At 44.4% G+C, this 18,804-nt stretch overlaps 2 protein-coding genes across 6 annotated transcripts in view; one reads left to right on the plus strand and one right to left on the minus strand.

The window, feature by feature from the left end:
* DAAM2 (dishevelled associated activator of morphogenesis 2) overlaps positions 1-16,334 on the plus strand; it is a 126,898-nt gene extending 110,564 nt beyond the window's left edge. For all 3 annotated transcript variants that reach the window (XM_044250495.1, XM_044250501.1, XM_044250505.1), the window contains 6 exons: positions 9,292-9,460; positions 9,620-9,727; positions 10,629-10,689; positions 11,817-11,948; positions 12,929-13,099; positions 13,318-16,334. In XM_044250495.1, the coding sequence (XP_044106430.1) occupies positions 9,292-9,460; positions 9,620-9,727; positions 10,629-10,689; positions 11,817-11,948; positions 12,929-13,099; positions 13,318-13,539 (863 nt within the window). In that variant the 3' untranslated portion in view covers positions 13,540-16,334. The remainder of the gene's footprint in view (positions 1-9,291; positions 9,461-9,619; positions 9,728-10,628; positions 10,690-11,816; positions 11,949-12,928; positions 13,100-13,317) is intronic.
* Positions 16,335-16,918: 584 nt separating this feature from the next.
* The window catches only part of MOCS1 (molybdenum cofactor synthesis 1), a 36,811-nt gene continuing 34,925 nt past the window's right edge, over positions 16,919-18,804 (minus strand). For 2 of the 3 annotated variants that reach the window (XM_044250520.1, XM_044250515.1), the window contains one exon: positions 16,919-18,434. In XM_044250520.1, the coding sequence (XP_044106455.1) occupies positions 17,674-18,434 (761 nt within the window). In that variant the 3' untranslated portion in view covers positions 16,919-17,673. The remainder of the gene's footprint in view (positions 18,435-18,804) is intronic. The other variant, XM_044250529.1, reaches the window with a different exon arrangement.

Raw genomic sequence — 18,804 nt, forward strand, 5'->3', positions numbered from 1 at the left:
TTGGAGATGTGGAACCAGTGTAGCCTAGCCCCTGGGTAGGGTGAATCTCAGATAATCTCAGAGCCCACTCCAAAACGCCCCCTAAGTGTTACTCTCTGAATGCTCAGGAAAGTCTCCCTTTAATATCAAGCTGTGCAGAGCAAGTCATGTTTTGGATAACCTACTGGGGAAGGTAAGAATTGCTCTGCAGTAGCAATGGCTGCTAGCTGTTCTAGAAAGGTCTGGATGGCTCTTCCTCTGAGAGTCAGAAGGAGGTGGCTGAAGTGGTATCTTACAGAATCAGGTTAGTGGCTTGAACTAGGGGTGGAGACCAAAGAATTGTACAGGAGTTGGAATTCCTATTTTTCCTTCCAGTTCTAGGAAATATTCCTGGTAAGCTAATATTTGGCCTATCTCAGCTGCTGATGAGCTTTTGACACCTTACCCTCCTCAATTTCCACCAGGGCCTCTGGATCAATTTGCCAAAAGCCAATTCACCAAATTTGACAGATTTACCAATTCTATGAATATATTCATGAAGCATATTTTTCTTGAATATATTCTTATGAATCTGTTCATTGTTGAATATACCAAATTTACTGATTCTCATTTTGAATACATTTACTGAATATAGTCAAGATGAATATGGTTTCAAATGTAAACATTCTTATGAATATATTCAAGAATATATTATTCTTATGACTTTATCTAAAATGTCTGCATTGCAATGGGAGTTTTCCCATTTATACTGATTTCCTTTGAACTCTTGTCAATTTCTGTTTTGCCAACATTTTAGCATTTTTAGGAGGATTCTTTTGCAAATTTCTCAAGTAGCATATCAACCTTAGAAAAACCATCCCAACCGCTATGAATTGCCAAAAACTTTAAAGAACTACTTATAAAAGTAAACTTTTTATTCAACTATGCATACAGAAATGTACATAAATCACAAGTGTCCTACTTGATGAATTATCATAAAATAAACTCACCTGTGAAATCAACACCCAAGTCAAGAAATGGAATGTTGCCAGCCCTAAACACCCCTTCCTCATGTCTCCTCTCAAACATTACCCCTTGCAACCATTGGTCTAGCTTCTTTAAAGGTTTTGTCGGTCTCAAACTTTATATAAATTGTATACTGGAGTATGGATAATTTTATGCTGGTTCCTTTTGCTCAGCATTATGCTTGTAAATTACCCTATTGTTACCGCTAGCAGTGAGTTATTCATTTTCAGTGTTGCACTTTATTCCATTGTCTGAATACCATATTTAATTTAACCAATCTGTTTGTAATTTAAGAAAAAAAATGACTAGAAACCACTCTAATACCCTTCAAGAGTAATTCTGCTCTTAGGTCATAGACTGACTATGTACTGACAAAACTTATCATTCACTTTTATAGCTTCTTTTTTTTCCAGTTTAAGTTTCTACTTTTATTTTGTTGTTAATTTCATGATGTGTATATAATGTACAGTTGACACACATGTTATATCCGTTTCAAATGTACAATATAGAGATTGGACAAATCTGTATATTATGCTATGTCCACCACAAGTGTAGCTACATTATGTAAGGCTATTATAATACCATTGACCATATTCCCCACGCTGTACATTTTATCTCCATGATTTATGTATTCCATCATTGGAAGGCTGCATCTATCACTTCCCTTCACTCATTTTGCCCACCCCCTCACATCCCTCCCTTCTGGAAACTATCAGTTAGTTCTCTGTATTTATGAGTCTGTGTCTGGTTTTTGTTTGTTCATTTTGTTTTTTATTTTTCCTTTTTTAAGACTTTATTTAAATTTAAATTCAGGGGCACCTGGGTGGCTCAGTGGGTTAAAGCATCTGCCTTTGGCTCAGGTCATGATCTCAGGGTCCTGGATTCAAACCTTACTTCAGGCTCTCTGCTCAGCTGGGAGCCTGCTTCCCCCTCTCTCTCTCTCTGCCTGCCTCTCTGTCTACTTGTGATCTCTGTCAAATAAATAAAGGGGCGCCTGGGTGGCTCAGTGGGTTAAGCCGCTGCCTTCGGCTCAGGTCATGATCTCAGGGTCCTGGGATCGAGTCCCGCATCGGGCTCTCTGCTCAGCGGGGAGCCTGCTTCCTCCTCTCTCTCTGCCTGTCTCTGTCTGCTTGTGATCTCTCTCTCTGTGTCAAATAAATAAATAAATAAATAAATCTTTAAAAAAATAAATAAATAAATAAATAAAATATTAAAAAAAATAAATTTAAATTCAATTAGCCAACATACAGTTTATCATTAGTTTTTTATATAATGTTCAAAGATTCATTAGTTGTGTATAACACCCAGTGCTCATCACATCCCATGCCCTCCTTAATGTCCATCATCAAATTACCCCATCCCTCTACCCACCTTCCTTTCTGCAACCCTCACTTCGTTTTTTAGATTCCACATATAAGTAAAATCATATGGTGTTTCTTTCAGACTTATTTCACTTTAGCATTTTACTCTCTAGATCCATCCATCCATGTTGTTACAAATGGTAAGATCTCATTCATTTTTATGGATGAATAATATTACATTGTATCTTTCTTTTTTGGTGTACTGAAAAATTTCTCCCAGCTTCATTGAGCTATGATTGACAAAAATTGTATATATTTAAGATGTACAAGTTTATATACTTAAGATGCACAATTGTATATATTTAAGGCAGTGGCTTTTTATTTTTTTAATTCCAGTATAATTAACATGCAGGGTTATATTCAGTTTTAGGTGTACAGTATAGGGATTCAACAATTCCCCAACCCCCCTCCCCTCTGGAAACCACCAGTTTGTTCATTATATTTAAGAGTCTGGTTTTTTGTCTCTTTTTTCTTTGTTCATATGGTACAGGCTCGGAAATAGACACATAGATCAATGGAACACAATAGAGAGCCCAGAAATGAACTCCCAGTTATATGGTCAATTAATCTATAAGGGAGGCAAGAATATACAATGAGAAAAAAACAGTCTCTTCAACAAATGGTGCTGGGAAAACTAGACAGCCATGTGCAAAGGAGTGAAACAACTTGCTTATATCATACACAAAAATAAACTCAAAATGGGTTAAAGACCTAAGTGTGAGACCTGAAACTGTAGAAGTCCTAGAAGAAAACATAGGCAGTAAATGTCTTTAACATCAGCCTTAAGCAACATTTTCCTAGCTATGTCTCCTTTGGCAGGGGGAACAAAAGCCAAAATAAACTATTGGGACTATTGGGACTATTTTTATTTTGATAAAAAGCTTTGGCACAACTGTGTTTTTTTATCCATTCATCTATTAGTGGATACTTAGGTTGCTTCCATATCTTGGCTATTATAAATAATGATGCAGTAAACATAGGGGTACAGATATCTTTTTGAATTACTGTTTACATTTTCTTCAGGTAAATACTCACTGGAATTATTGGATCATGTAATATTTCTATTTTTAATTTTTGATGAACCTCTATACTGTTTTCCACAGTGGCTATACAAATTTACATTCCCACACACAGTGCACAAGATTTCCTTTTCCTCCACATCTTTAACAATAGTCAATATAATCTTTTTTGATTTTAGCCATTCTGACATGTGTAAGGTGATATCTCATTGTGGTTTTGATATGCATTTCCTTCATGATCAGTGATGTTGAGCAGATGTGTCTGTTGACCATCTGTATGTCTTCTTTAGAGAAATGTCTATTCAGGTCCTCTGCCAATTTTTAAATTGGATTGTTTTTTGATGTTGAATTATATAAATTATTTATATATTTTGGACATGAACCCTTTATCAGATATCATTGGCTATTATCTTCTCCCATTCAGTAGGTTGCCTTGTTGTTCTGTCAAAGGTTTCTTTTGCTGTGCAAAAGATTTTTATTTCTGTGTAGTCCCAACAGTTTATTTTTGCTTTTGTTCCTCTTGCTTAAGGAGACAAATCTAAGAAATTGTTGTTAAGGCCAATGTTAAAGAGATTACTGCCCATGTTTTTTTCTAGGACTTTTATGATTTCAGGTCTCACATTTATGTCTTTAATCCATTTTGAGTTTATTTTTGTGTATGGTTTCAGGAAGTGGTCCAGTTTCCCCAGCATCATTTGTAATCTTTTCCCCCATTGAAAGTTATTGTCTCCTTTGTCATAGTGACCATTTAATTGTGGGTTTATTTCTGGGTTCTTTATACTATTCTATTGACCTATGTGTCTATTTTTGTGCCAGTTTCATACTGCTTTGATCACTACAGCTTTGTAGGTTATCTTGAGATCTGTAGTTGTGATACTTCCATCTATGTTCTTCTTTCTCAAGACTGTTTTAGCTCCTTAGAGTCTTTTATGGTATGGTACAAATTTTAGGGGTTTTTTTTGTTCTAGTTCTGTGAAAAATGCTATTGGTACTTTGATAGAGATTGCACTGAATTTGTCAATTGCTTTGGGTATTGCAGACATTTTAATTATACTAATTCTTCCAACCCACAAGTGTGGAATATCTTTCCACTTGTTTTATTTTTTTTTTTACATTTAAAATTGAAAATATTTTTTTGTTAAAAGATGAGTAACCAAAGACAGATGATTCTTATTGTCATTGTTATTTTAGTTTTTCTCAATCTTTCAGCAGTGTTTTATAGTTTTCAGAATACAGGTCTTTTACCTCATTAGTTTATTCCAGGTCTTTTTGATACAATTATAAATGGAATTATTTTATTAATTTTTCTTTCTGCTTCATCATCAGTGTATAGAGATGCAACCAAAATCTTTGTGCTAATTTTGAATCCTGCTACTTTACTGAATTCATTTATTCTAATAGATTTTTAATTGAGTCTTTAGGGTTTTCTCCATACAGTATCATGTCTTCTGTAAGTTGTGATAGTTTAACTTTTTATCAGTTTGAATACCTCTTATTTCTTGTCTGGTTGCTGTGGCTAGGAATTCCATTACAATGTTAAATAAAAGTGGTGAGAGTAGACATCCTTGTCTTATTCCTGATCTTAAAGGAAAAACTTTGTTTTTCACCATAAAGTTTGATGGTAGTTGTGGGTCTTTCATACATGATCTTTATTATGTTGAGGCATGTTCCCCCTAACTACTTTGAGAATTTTTATCACGAACAGATGTTGAATTTTGTCAAATGATTTTTCTGCATCTGCTTAAATGAACATATTTTTTTTTTATCCTTTCTCTTGTTTATGTGATGTATCATGTTGATTTTTAAAGTACTGAACCATCCTTGAATCCCTGGAATGATACCCACTTGCTTGCGAATGATTTCCTTAACTGTATTGTTGAAAGCAGTTTATTGATACTTTGTTGAGGATTTTTACATCTATGTTTATCAGGTATATTGGCCTATAGGGGTTTTTGTTTCGTGGTTTTTTTTGTTTTTTGTTTTGTTTTGTTTTGTTTTTTGTAGTGTCTTTGTCTGCTTTTGGTATCTGGGTGATGCTGTCTTCATAGAATGTATTTGGAAGATTTCTTCCCTCTTCATTTTTTTTGAAAGAGCTTGAGAATAGGTGTTAACCCTTCTTTAAATGGTTAGTAGAATTTACCTGTGAATCAGTCTGCTCCTGGACTTTTGTTTATTGGGGAGTTTTTGGATTACTTATTCAATTTTGTTACTAGTAGTTGGTCTGTTCAGATTTACTATTTCCTTCTGATTCAATTTTGGAAGATTATATGTTCTTCGGGCTTTATCCATTTCTTTTAGGTTGTTCAGTTTGTTGGCATATAATTTTTCATAGTACTCTCATAATCCTTGGTATTTCTGTGGTGTCAGTTGTCACTTATTCATTTCTGATTTTTTTTCATTTGTGTCCTTTTTTCCTTGATGAATAGGACTAAAGGCTTATCACTTACGCCTGTCTTTTCAAAAAACCAGCTCTTGGTTTCATTGATCTTTTCCACTTTTTTAAAAGGCTCTATTTAATTTATTTCTGCTCTTTTAGTTCCTTCTTTCTATTCGCCTTGGATTTTTCTTTTTCTAGGTCCTTTAGGTATAAGGTTAGATTGAGATTTTTTTTTTTTTTTAAATTTGAAGTGGACCTGTACTGCTATAAATTTCCCTTTTTGAACTGCTTTTGCTGAGTACCAAAGACTTTAGATAAGTGTGGTTTCATTTTCACTTGTCTCCTTGTATTTCTTGATTTCCTGTCATTTCTTATTGACCCATTGGCTATTTAGTACATGTTGTTCGCTTCCATATGTTTGTATTTTTCCAGTTTTTTCTTGTGATTGATTTCTAGTTCCTTACCACTGTGTTCAGAAAAGATGCATGATAGGATTTCAATCTTGAATTTATTAAGACTGTTTTGTGGTGTGACACGTGATCTATCCTGGAAAATGTTCTTTGTGCACTTGTAAAGTGTATTCTGTCATTTTGGGATGGAATGTTCCGTGTATATCTAAGTCCATCTAGTTTGGTGTGTCACCGAGCAACACTATTTCCTTATTGACTTTTCTGCCTGGATTATCTATCTGTTGATGTAAGTGGAATATTAAAGTCTCTGCTATTATTATTGTCAATTTCTACCTTTATGTCTGTTAATATTTGCTTTATGTGTTTAGGTGCTCCAATGTTGGGTGCATAGATACTTACAATTGTTACACCCTTTTGTTATATCGACCCCTTTATCATTATGTAATGCCCTTATTTGTCTCTTATTGCAGTCTTTGATTTAAAGTTATTTTGTGTAAGTATCACTACCCTGGCTTTTTTTTTTTTTCTGTTTCATGGAATATCTTTTTTTTGATCCTTTCACTTTTAGTCTGTATGTCTCGTGTCTGACGTGAATCTCTCATAGGCAACATATAGAGGAATTTTTCTTAATCCATCATGCACTCTAGAGTTTAGACCATTTGCATTTAAAGAAATTATCAGAAGTTATATATTTATTGCCATTTCATTATTTGTTTTCTGGTTCTTTTTGTAGTTCTTCTGTTTCTTTCTTCTTTTCTTGCTTTCTTTCCTTGTGATTAGTGACTTCCTTTAGTGTGACTCTTTATTTTTTTGTGTGTATCTATTACAGATTTTGCATTTGTGGTTATCATGAGGTTCATATAACATCCTAAGTATATAGCAATCTATATTAACTTGATGGTCACTTAAGTTTGAAAACATTCTAAAAGAATTTTTTACTCCCTCCTCCACATTTTATGTATATGGTATCATATTTTACATCTTTTTATTTGTATATATGTATACAAATATATATTATATATTATATACAGTTATATAACATATAATTTTTATATATATAAACTTCTAGTTATGGCCCTTTCTTTTCCACTTAAAGAAGTCCCTTTACCATTTCTTGTAAGGATGGTTTGGGGTGATGAACATCTTTAATTTTTTTTTTTTTGCCTGGGAAAATCTTTTCTCTCTCCTTCAATCCTGAGTGATAATCTCATCAGGTAAAGTAGTCTTGGTTATAGATTTTTCCCTTTCAGCACTTTGAATATATCCTGCCACTCCCTCCTCACCTGCAAAGTCACTGCTGAAAAATCAGCTGACAGTCTTAGGGGGGTTTCCCTTGTATGTAACTTCCCTTCTGTTTTGCTGCTTTTAAATTCTCTATTAAATTCTCTTTAATCTTTGGATTTTTAGTTCTTATGTGTCCTGGTGTAGACCTCTTTGGGTTCATCTTATTTGGAACTCTCTGTGCTCCAAATTTGGAACATCAGACTCTCTGATGTCTCCAGGTTAAGGAAGTTTTGGCTATTATTTCTTCAAGTAACTTTTCTGTCCCTTTTGCTCTTTTTCTGGGATTCAATATGAATACTTGTTTACTTGATGTTGTCCAAGAGATCCCTGAACCTGTCCTCGTTTAAAACATTTTTCTTTTTGTTATCCAGCTTGGTTGTTTTCCATTACTCTGTCTTCTAGATTGCTGATCTCTTCTTCATCTGTTAATCTGTTGATTCCTTCTAGTGTATTTTTCATTTATGTTCTTTAATTCTGAATTTTTTTCATATTTTCTATTTGTTAACTTTATCAGGAATAGTGCTATCTCCATTTCATTTTGTTCTTTTCCTGAGGTTGTGTTTTGTTTGGAGCATATTCCTCTGACTCCCCTTTTTCTTAACTTTTAGTCTTTATTTCTGTGATTAGGCAGAACAGCTAATTCTCTAAAACTTGAAGGAATGGCCTTGTGTATGGTTATCCCCCGTGTAGGCTATGTGTATCTGGTGACTTTGCCTGATTGGGGCTGTGGCTGGTGAGGGCTGGGGACACCCCTGGTGGGATAGCTGGAGCTGAAGTGGTTGCAGGCCAGGGTGTTCCTGGGACTTTCTGCACAGAGAGTGTCCTGGAAGGACAGCTGAGGCTGAAGTAGGTAGAAGCTGAGAGGTCCTGAGGATCTCTACATTACAGCCTTTCCCCCCTCCCCCAATTACTTACTTTTAACTGCTTTTGAGGATTTCTGCAAACTTTTCATCAGATGGTTCTCATTTTAGATCCATAGCAGCATCTTAAAGAATGTTCAGTTTGGCATAAGCTAAAATTCATGGGATGGTTTGGTGTTCTTATCACCACGCTTCATAATCAGAAAGCATATTCCATAAGTAGTAGCCAAAATTTCATTGTAGGATTTGTATCCCAATTCTGTGCCTCTCCATTAGTACACAATAGCTGAGAATGGGCCAGCGCATCCATCCTGGAATGAAATACTGAAGTTTCAGTTACTGTTAACCGTAAATCATATTTCTAGCAAATGTATCATTTAAGGCATTGGGGAGAAATTGTTAAAATTCCTAAAAGTTGGGGAAAAATTTAAATGATGTTCAACAAGATGTCAAGTAAACTCTTAAATCAAAGATAGCATTAACTACAAGGCATACCCTTATCTTATAGAACAAAAATATGGGAATATGATATTAGTGATATGTGATAACTTAATTCACAGGGATTTTTTCTTTAAAAAAAAAAGTTAAACAGCATTTCAAAAGAGGGAGAAACAGTCCCATACTATGTAAAATGTTGAAATTTAAAATTTTAATCACTAAGTTTAAAAAAGTAAAAGTATTATATCCTTGTATATATTCATAGAAAGAACTACTAATCATCTTTGGATATATGTAAGAAAAGATATTCTTTAAATATATTAAAAAGAATTGGCACATTCTGAGAATGAGTTATTTGGTAAATTGGCTTTGGCCAATTTACCTGCTTCCCTTGGAAGTGGGCAGGTATGAAGTAGATCAGTCTGTTGAGGTGTGGGTATAGTCTGCCCCTCTGAAAGTTGAAGACTGAACTGTGTGGTGGCATCATCCTGGCATTCAAGGGGACCAGCTGCCCTGGCCCAGTCTCTGTAGGGCTATGACCTGTCCCTCCTCTCCTAGCCATCCTGCTGGCCTCCCGGGAGCTGATCCGGAGCAAGCGTCTAAGGCAGATGCTTGAGGTCGTCTTGGCCATCGGAAACTTCATGAACAAAGGGCAGCGTGGGGGAGCCTATGGGTTCCGGGTGGCCAGCCTCAACAAGATTGCAGATACCAAGTCCAGCATTGACAGGTGGGATCTTGTCTGCTGCCTTATTTTTCATCTCACCCAACCCTGGCCTCTTCCCTCCTCCTCCCATTTCTGACTCAAACACCTTGCCTTTTCCCCCTGACCCCTCCCACTAGTTTCTTCCTGGCCTTCATTCCTTTATCCTTGACCTTTCATCCACAGAAACATCTCTCTGCTCCATTACCTGATCATGATCCTGGAGAAGCACTTCCCTGACATCCTGAACATGCCCTCGGAGCTACAGCATCTTCCAGAAGCTGCCAAAGTCAAGTGAGGGACCCTTCTTTCCCCTGTGATCATAGCACTCTTGTCTAAATTTCCCTTCATTGCTACTGTGGGATGACCAGGAATGGGCACTGTCTCAGCGTCTGTCTTTAGGAGAACCAAATGAAGACTGGCTACTTGCTCTCAAATTCTTATTTCAGAGATATTGCTAGGAAACAGTGGGGAAGTGAGCCAGGGGTGGAAACAACACTAATAACAAAGTATTATTAAGCCAGCTACCCCTGGAACCTCCCTCCATGGAAGTCTGTGAGACAGCTTAGGACACTTACTCAACTTACCCCATCCGAGAGGTGAGGGAACTAGGATATCATAGCCCATCTCCTGTCAGTCATTAGCTGAACATCTCTGGGCAGGGCATGACTTTGGCTATAGGTACAAGCAAAGGGAACTCTGGGGTCCAGAGAAAGTGCTCGTATCATTAGAAGTCAGGATTGTACACTACAATGGATGGTCCAAGGAGATATGGATGTAGCACCAATGATATATCCTACAGGCAAGAAGTCAGACCTGAAGAGACATAGGCTGATAGAAGCATTTCCAACAGAAGCAGAAATGCAGTGGAAAACAGTTAATATGCAACAAATGCTTACTGCACACAGGACAACATGTTAAGAGTTTTAAGTATTACCTACTGGTATTAAAAAGAATTCAAGTCAGAAGCCATGTGTTAAAAAGCTAATATTCAACATAACATTTCTGATCTGGAAGGATCTTCAGAACCTAAATTTCACTCCTATTATTTTATAGAAGCACAGACAGAACACAGAGGGGAGGTGATGCAGCAGGCCTAGAGCATGGGTCCACTGACTCCAAGGCCATTGTGCTTTGCACTGCCATCTGTCTGAACCATGCTCAGCAATTCTCCCTTCTGTGTGTCTCCCTGCAGCCTGGCAGAGCTGGAGAAGGAGGTGGGCAACCTCAGGAGGGGCCTCCGAGCAGTTGAGGTGGTGAGTACACCATCTATGCCTGCCTGGGTTTGCAGGGTTGCTTCCTGTGTCTGTGCTGAAGGCCAGACCCTGTGCCAGTGACTCTGGCACCCCAACCAGGAGCTCTGGGACACAGAAATGCATCAGACAGTGTTTTCCATCTGGGGGCCTACTATCTGGGGACCTATCATTTGACCAATTAATAGGCAGCAACAGCGCTAGCCCTCAGGAAAGGATGACTGGATTATTTAGGACTTAAATTTAGAATCTCACGGAGGGGCCATCTGAGACTAGCCAGGTCACTGTCCAGCATGTCTGTTGGACACTGGTGGAGAATGAATCGTAAGTTGGCCCCATGCCTAAGTCTAATTCATAGATAGGAAAGAGTTTCTGCATCTCTCAGAAGCCAGCTGGCACAGGTAGCCCATAGTGTGTGACACTGGGCACAGCTATCTCCAGAAATTCCTGCCAGATGCCTCTTCTCCTTGGGTCAGTAGAGGACCCAGGGGCTGTGCTGAGGTGTCTCGTCTTCACCAGTCCTGCTCTGATGGCTTCTCAGATGATATGGTCTCTGGCCCGAGGCTAGGCTAGTCCCATATGGCAATGGCCCCAATCGTTTTTCTTCCACATTTGGGAACTTGAGAATGTTTCCACCCTTACTGGGGGAAGGGGGTGGTAAGCAGGTAAGGGGACAATGAGAGAATGAAGGTAAGTAGGAGAAAGAAATATTCATTGCCACTATGGTGGGGGTGGGGTCAATTTCCAATTTATGGCCCTTAAAAGTGTTACTCACAGCAGGGCCCATGACCAGCAGCATCCGTATCAGCTAGGAGATTTAGAAAGGCATCTCACACTTGAATCGGCCCATGCATTACCTACAGGTCTTGTTAAAATGCAGATTCTCATTCCCTAGATCTGGGCTAGAGCCTGAGAGTCTGTATTACTTCAGACGTCCCAGACCACCCTGGGAAGCAGGGATCGAGAGAAAGAAAGATAGCAGTGGTGCATGAGGGATAGCTCTCACAATCTTTGCCGCCCTCAGAATTGTGTGAGACTAGGCAGGAAGGGTGGGAGATGGGGGTGACCCTCAGAGATCCTGACTTCTGTGCTGGCGCCCCTCTAACCAGCACATCACTCTCCCTCCTCAGGAGCTGGAATACCAGAAGCGCCAGGCACGGGAACCAAATGACAAGTTTGTCCCTGTCATGAGTGACTTCATCACCGTCTCCAGCTTTAGCTTCTCAGAGCTGGAAGACCAGCTGAATGAGGCCAGGGACAAGGTAAGTGTGGCCCAAGCTCCCAGTCTGGCCCCCATCCTAACCCTATCCCCCCTTTTTTATGTAGAAAAGGCTCCTTCACCCATTCCTATGTTGGGTGGCCCAGAGGGACAAACCCAGAGTCACTGAGCTGACGAAAAGTAATTTCGTCACTCCCTTAAGAAAAGCAATAGCAAGTCCGTTGCAAAGGTCATAATCCCTTTAGTATGGGCTTCTTAAAAGGTTATTACCCCATTGTACAAGTATGTACACTGAGATCTGGAGAGGTTAGGAAACTTGCCCAAGGTTTCCCAGCTGTGTTGGACAGACCTGAGTTAGAATCCAGACTCCAGAGCTCAGTTTTGGTCACAGTTGTTATTGCCTCTTCCTAGCTTCTCACACTAACATCCCCATGGATCCCACTGGTAGGCCTCCTCATTCAGGAGGTCTGAGATGCCCCTGCTGGTCCAGGCAGCACACTCTGGCTTGAATTAGAGATGGTGGCTGTCAATAAATGTTGGAACAGTGCCTGACACCTATAATTAGAGCTAATGCTTTATGTCTAGTAACTCACCTCACCCTCACAACATGATGAGGTAGAGTCTATTGTCCCCATTTTACAGCTGAGGAAACTGAGGAAATAGAGGAATTAAATTAGTCCAATAACTATATGAACTCTGGGTCGTTTTGAGTGTGTGACCTCAAGAAGTACTTCCCAAGGTCTGCAGCTCCTGACCCATACCTATACCAATAACAGACCCCATGGTAGCTCTGGGCAGCCTCTGTCAGATGGCTTGGATCCCCCACCTCCCCTTAGTGTCTGCCTCAAGCTTTTCCTTCAGCCTTATCCCTCCCCTGGTGCTAGCAGGCATCCCCCGCTCTCCTCCAGCGCTGCTCCCCTTGGACTGGGCTCTGCTCTGACTGGAACCCAGCTCACCACAGGGGCTGAACCCACCGTGCTTGGGGGCAGGGGCAGACTCTCACCACCCCTTGCCCCCTAACAGTTCTCCAAGGCCCTGATGCACTTTGGGGAGCAGGACAGCAAGATGCAGCCAGACGAATTCTTTGGAATCTTCGACACCTTCCTGCAGGCCTTCTCAGAGGCCCGGCAGGACCTGGAGGCCATGAGGAGGAGGAAAGAGGAGGAGGAACGGCGGGCACGCATGGAAGCCATGGTGAGGGCTGGGCTGAGGGGGGTGCTGCTGGGTGAGAGCAGGAGGCAGGCGGGGAGACAGGAGTGTCTTAGGAAGGAAGAAAGTGGAGCCAGCTGGTCAACACGGGCCTCGGGGCAAACAGGTGGGACTTAGCGCCTGCTGGGAGGCCACTGGTTCGGTGGTTGGACTGTCGGTGGCTGCTCTGGCCTCAGCCCACCTCTCTCTTCCTCCTCCTCCAGCTGAAGGAGCAGCGGGAGCGGGAGCGGTGGCAGAGGCAGCGGAAGGCCCACGCGGGCAGCGCGCTGGAGGAAGGCGGCGAGTTCGATGACCTGGTGTCCGCGCTGCGCTCTGGGGAAGTGTTCGACAAGGACTTATGCAAGCTGAAACGCAGCCGCAAGCGGTCGGGGAGCCAGGCGCTGGAAGTCACCCGGGAACGGGCAATAAGCAGGCTAAATTATTGACCTGGGGACTGGCCGCAGCAGGAGGCAGGAGACGGGGTGGGCCGAGGGGCTGAGCGGAGGCGGCCGGGATCCTTAGACAATTTGGTGCTCGGTTTAAACGAGCCCTGGGCTGGGTCCTGGGGTGGGGGCAGTGTGTGGCAGGACCAGGGGTCCCCGCACTTACCTGAAGGGGCTTCTCGCATCTCCTGTTCCGTTATTCTTTCTGCATCCCGGCCCCCCTCAGGGTCACTCCAAGGCAGACTTGGACATCCCTGGCAGGTCCTGCTGAAGGAGCCCTGCCCCCTGGCCTCCAGCAAGGGCATGTACATGTTGGTACACAACTGTTCCAGATCTAGACTGGACAGGTCCATGGGCCTTGTCTGGATATCTTGTGCAGTAGGGAGTTCATGGTGGGGTGGGCCCGAGAGCCAGTGAGGGAACGCAGGCCCCCCCATCCACTAAGAGGAGGCATAATGGAACATGGATCTGGGAGCAAACTTTCCTCTTGGATGGAAAGGGAAGAGGCATTAGATACTCTAGCTGGATAGGTTTCAGAAAAAGTGTGGGGAGGACGATGCAGGGACCAAGTCATCAGGACACAGAGCAACAGTGCCTATTTCCTACATCACAAGTCCCCTGGCCCCTCTCTCACGTGTAAGTCTCTCTCCCTCTCTTCCCTACTGCCATCTCTCTCCTATCTACTAATCCTGAATCCCAGAACACTCACCTTTGGGTTACCACAGCTATGGCTCACGATCAGGTACTTGATGAATCTGGTAAGGGAAGGGGTTCAAGAAAGACTCCAATCATCACCGCACCTCATGCCTTGGGCCTACGGACCCTGGAACAAAACTCCTCACACCTCCTCTGTACAAGCCAACCATTGTCTGGGAATTCTGATAGCCCCTCACTAGAGGGCAGCACTTGAACGCCTAGCTCCACTCAGGTGCTCCCAGTCTACCACTTCATGTTCGTCAGACCCCAAACTCTTTCTCTAAGGTCTGCCTCAGGACAGAAGCCACGGAGACCTCCCTCTCTGTCCTGCCTGCAGAAGGCCGCTTCGAACCACATGCACCAGGCTAAGGCTGGCCCTGGAGTGTCCGTTCCTGAGATGGTCCAAAGGGCCAAAGCTACCCTCTGCATTTACATGTGATCTGAGGCATTCAGACTAGGAGCCAGAGCAGGCAGGGGAAGCTAGGGAGATGGAATACGGAGGAAAAGAGCCAAGTTCCCTGGGGGTGCACTGCCTGAAGGAAATCAAGGGCAGAAGGCTGGGCACCAGACATGGGGGCTGGGACCCACCTCTCAACTCATTTCTTCAATCTGACTTCCAAGGGCTCCTATTCTAGTCCTCCAATCCACTCCCACCATCCACGCTGTTCATTTTGAGCTGTCTTTGGTTGGGGGAGGGGATCAAGGCTGTGTCTAAACAAAACTCTCTTCTGAAAGAAGGAAGGAGAGGTCAACTCTATCAAAGTTTTTGTTTTCGATCCATTTCTTCCCCCTAGAAGTTGACCTATCATCCTCAGTGTGCAGCCCTCCTGACTCTCTCATCAACCAGCTCCTGGCCATTCTCTCGCCCAGCCCTTGTCTTTGTTTCTCACTTTTCAACCTACCTCTCCAGCTCAGGGTTATTGCCAGTGGCCACACTGGTGGGCTAGGCCCACTCTTCAGCTGCTTATCTCATCTTTTCCCTACATTAGACTCGGGGGGTAGGGCCAGAGTAGCTGTGGTGGGCGGGGAGAAACATAGAGTTGGTGAGCCCAGCATGTGTGTTGGTTTGAGGGGGGAGGGATGTGAGCAAATGCAAACCGGGCCAGGCTAAAGGGAAAGAGGCCATCCTGGAGTCCAGCTGAAGGCAAGATGAGGGCTTTGGTCTACCTATCTGTCCACCAGACAGCCCCCACTGCCAGAAGCTGGCATTGGGATGGTGGGAAGGTCACAGGTGGGGTCTCTGAAGTTCCTCTCTCAAACTGGCTGGGCTGAGGTCAACCTCCCCAGCAGGGGACAGGGGAGGGCTCTGTTTCTATCACCAGCATGTCCAAACTCTGGCCTTCCCACAGGCCACGGAAGACTGGATTTTCCAGGAAAGACAAGGAACATAGAAGTTGTTCAAGGTATTTTGGATCCACAGAAAAGCACACTTTGGTTTAACTGTTTACAGAGGACACATACTTTGTTCCAGGGCTCAGGCTTCTCACCCCAAAAGGTTTTTTTCCCTTCTCTATTTATTGTTTTCTAGCTCTGGTCAGTAGAATAGCCAGATCTACAACCGTGCCTTGGACCACTCACCATTCCAGTTGCCTCAGCAAAGAGGGGCTGGTGCCCCGTGGAGCTGGGGGAGTTGGTCCTGGATATGCTAAATGTTTACGCCTATTACACTTGTTCCTTAGTCTTTGCCCAGTGTCCTTCTCACCCCTCCTGCTCCCTTCAGGTAAATTTCTCCAGCTGTCTAATGTTGTGTCCAATGTAAAATGCAGTTAACCTAATCCAACCTGTCCCTTTCTCAGCAGCAGCACCCACCCCCCCTCCCCAGTGAGGGAAGGTAGGTTTTCTGGGGCAGCAAGAGGAAACAAAATTCTCCGGGTGGAGAGGGAAGGGTCTGGTCCAGACTCTCCCCACCCCCATCCCATTTTTACCAACTGGGGTGCCATGACTGTTCCTCCAGCCTCTACGCCACGGCTGCTGCCACCAAGCTGTCTCGGATGACAAGTGAGGCTAATGTACAAAATCGGCAGTGTCCTTTTTACCTGCACCATTTTTATAAGAATATATTGTAATACTAAAAAATATTAAATCCATACCATCCCCCTCCAGCCTGCCATGAAAGCTGTGCCTTCTTCCCGTGCGGGCACAGGAGCTGTGCTCAGGGGCGGTCACAGCCAGTGGGGGGTTGGAGCCTGCTCCCATCCACTCTGAGAGTACCAATTGTTCCATTTCCAGAAGTTCTGCCAGTCAGTCCACATTGTATGGGTAGCTTGATGTTGGCCATGGAATTTGGCTTTTTCTTTTCCCAAGAGGTGGCTGTCTGACACACGCCAGCACCGGTGGGTGTCGGGCAGAGGGGAGGTGAGCAGGCAGGGGGTGCCCCTGAGGACAGACCCACAGATGCCAAGCCACAGAGGTGAACCCAGACAGCCAATCCAGGGTTTGGGGAGGTGCAGACCAGGAACCTCTAAGTGCACCCCATGATCTCTAATAGTCAGCAAACCCCGTGATGAGCTTTGGACACCCCCCACTGGCCACTTACATCAGGCGGTGCCTCTCTTGGCCTTCCCAGGGAAGACAGGGGATCCACAGAGAATGTGCCCCTTTGGCTCTGATAGCCTCCTTCCTGCTCCTCCTTCCCTGGGGGGGCGAGGGCGCGGGCATGAATTCATGGCAGCTCAGAAAGTCCCCATTCTTGATCAAAGTTGGCATCGTGGCTTTATTTTGTGCGCTATGAGGGTGAAGGCAGTCTTCAACTCTCTTCTTTCCCTGATATGTTCCAGAACAAAGGGCTATGGGTGTGGGGTGGGGGTGGGGGTGAAGAGCAGTGTGCAGGGGCAGTTGTGCCCAGGGCTGCGGCCCGTGTGTGTCCTGTCCCAGAGCAGGGGGGCCCAGGAAAGGGAGCTGCCAGCAGGACGAGTGCAAGGGTGAAGCCAAAACCCTGGAAGTCTGAGGGGACTCAGACGCAGGCCAGAGGAGGGGAGAACCGGCCCTTTCGGAGGGATGGTGGGGGTGCAGCTCCCCAAACTTGGCTTTAGAGAAGTAGTGCAACATTCGTAATGCAAACTGTGCTCTTCCCTCCTCACACTGGGCTCCCTCTGCTTCATGAGCCCTTATTCTCTCCCAAGGAAGGAGAAGAGAAAACCCAAAATGAGGAGTGGAAGTTAAGGGCCGTCCTGTCTGAAACTACATGTGTTATCTGGGGACTACTGCAGACCATGGGATTTCTCGGTTCCCTAGTGCTGCTCACGGCAATCCCCTCCCATGACTGGAGTGTCCAGGAAGGGTGACAGGAGACCGTGTAGCTCACTAGAGATGGTGTAGCGGTGAAGGGGGTGCTGACCTCGGGCTCCTGCTCGCGGAGGTAAACAGGGATGGAGTTATAGGAACTTGCTGGAACAGCAGCCCATCTTGACCTGGCTGGGCCGGGGGTGAGAAGCAAGAGCTCTAAGTCCGCTGGAAGTCCCCGCGCTGACCCCCAGTCTTGCTCAGGAGCTTTATCTCCCCCAACACGATGTCTCTGCTAACAGCCTTGCACATGTCGTACACAGTGAGGGCAGCCACGGCAGCGGCGGTCAGGGCTTCCATCTCCACACCAGTGGGGCCCCGAGCCTGGCAGGACGCCCGGATCCCCACCGCGTGGCGTGTGGCATCCAGTTCCAGCCACACCTGGACGTGGCTCAGGGCCACATGGTGGCAGAGAGGGATCAGCTGGCTGGTCAGCTTGGCCGCCTGGACTCCAGCCAGCTGGGCCACCGCCAGGGCATCACCCTTCTTTAGCTGGTTCTCCTGGACGAGCTTGAAGGCCGTGGACCCCAGGAGGACCACGGCTGAGGCCACAGCCACCCGCTCCGTGTCAGGTTTCCCACCCACATCTACCATAGCTGCCCGTCCTTCCCTGTCCACATGGGTTAGTTGGTCCGCAGTTGGCAGGGGTCCTGAGGGGGTGGCAGGAGCCTGGGCCACTGCGCTAAGGCACTTCGGGTTGGCATCAGAGTCGAGGTGGGAGCTGTAGTGTCTCTGAGGGCAGCTGGACCTCAGCCGCCACTGGGCAAGAAGAGGGGTCCGGGGGAACCAGCCTCCTTCCCACAGAGTTGCCTTCTGGTTGGAGAAACTCACTCTGTGTCTTATACCCTGAACACGAAAGGGGTCCTGGGAGAAAATGCTTGGGATGGCTGGTGGGGAATCCTGGAGCAGCAAAAGAAACTCTGGAAAGCAAGAAGGAAAAAGAAGAAAGACTAAGACCCAAAGGGAAGTTTCCTTCCCCACCTCTTCTCCCACCCCTTCCTGCCCACCTTGAGTTCAGCTTCCACCGGGGTGGGGGTGGGGGGCGTGAAGAGCAAAGAGCACAGGAGGAGAGAGAAAGCAGGAGGTACAGACAGAGGGTCCCAGAATACAGGTGTGCAGGCCCTCACGGCAGGCGGTATGCAGAGCACAGCCCCATCAGTGTCTCTGGGCCTACAGGGGTGGGGGGAGCGCTTCTGGGGTCCCCTCTGCACCAGCTTCCTTGCTGCCAAGGTTCTTTTCACAAACACCCAGGGGCTGAAGACTGTAGCCCCATCACGTGACCTCTCCCTG

This window comes from Neovison vison, chromosome 1 (genome assembly GCF_020171115.1).
Source record: "Neovison vison isolate M4711 chromosome 1, ASM_NN_V1, whole genome shotgun sequence".
In the NCBI taxonomy this organism is placed as follows: Eukaryota; Metazoa; Chordata; class Mammalia; order Carnivora; family Mustelidae; genus Neogale; species Neogale vison.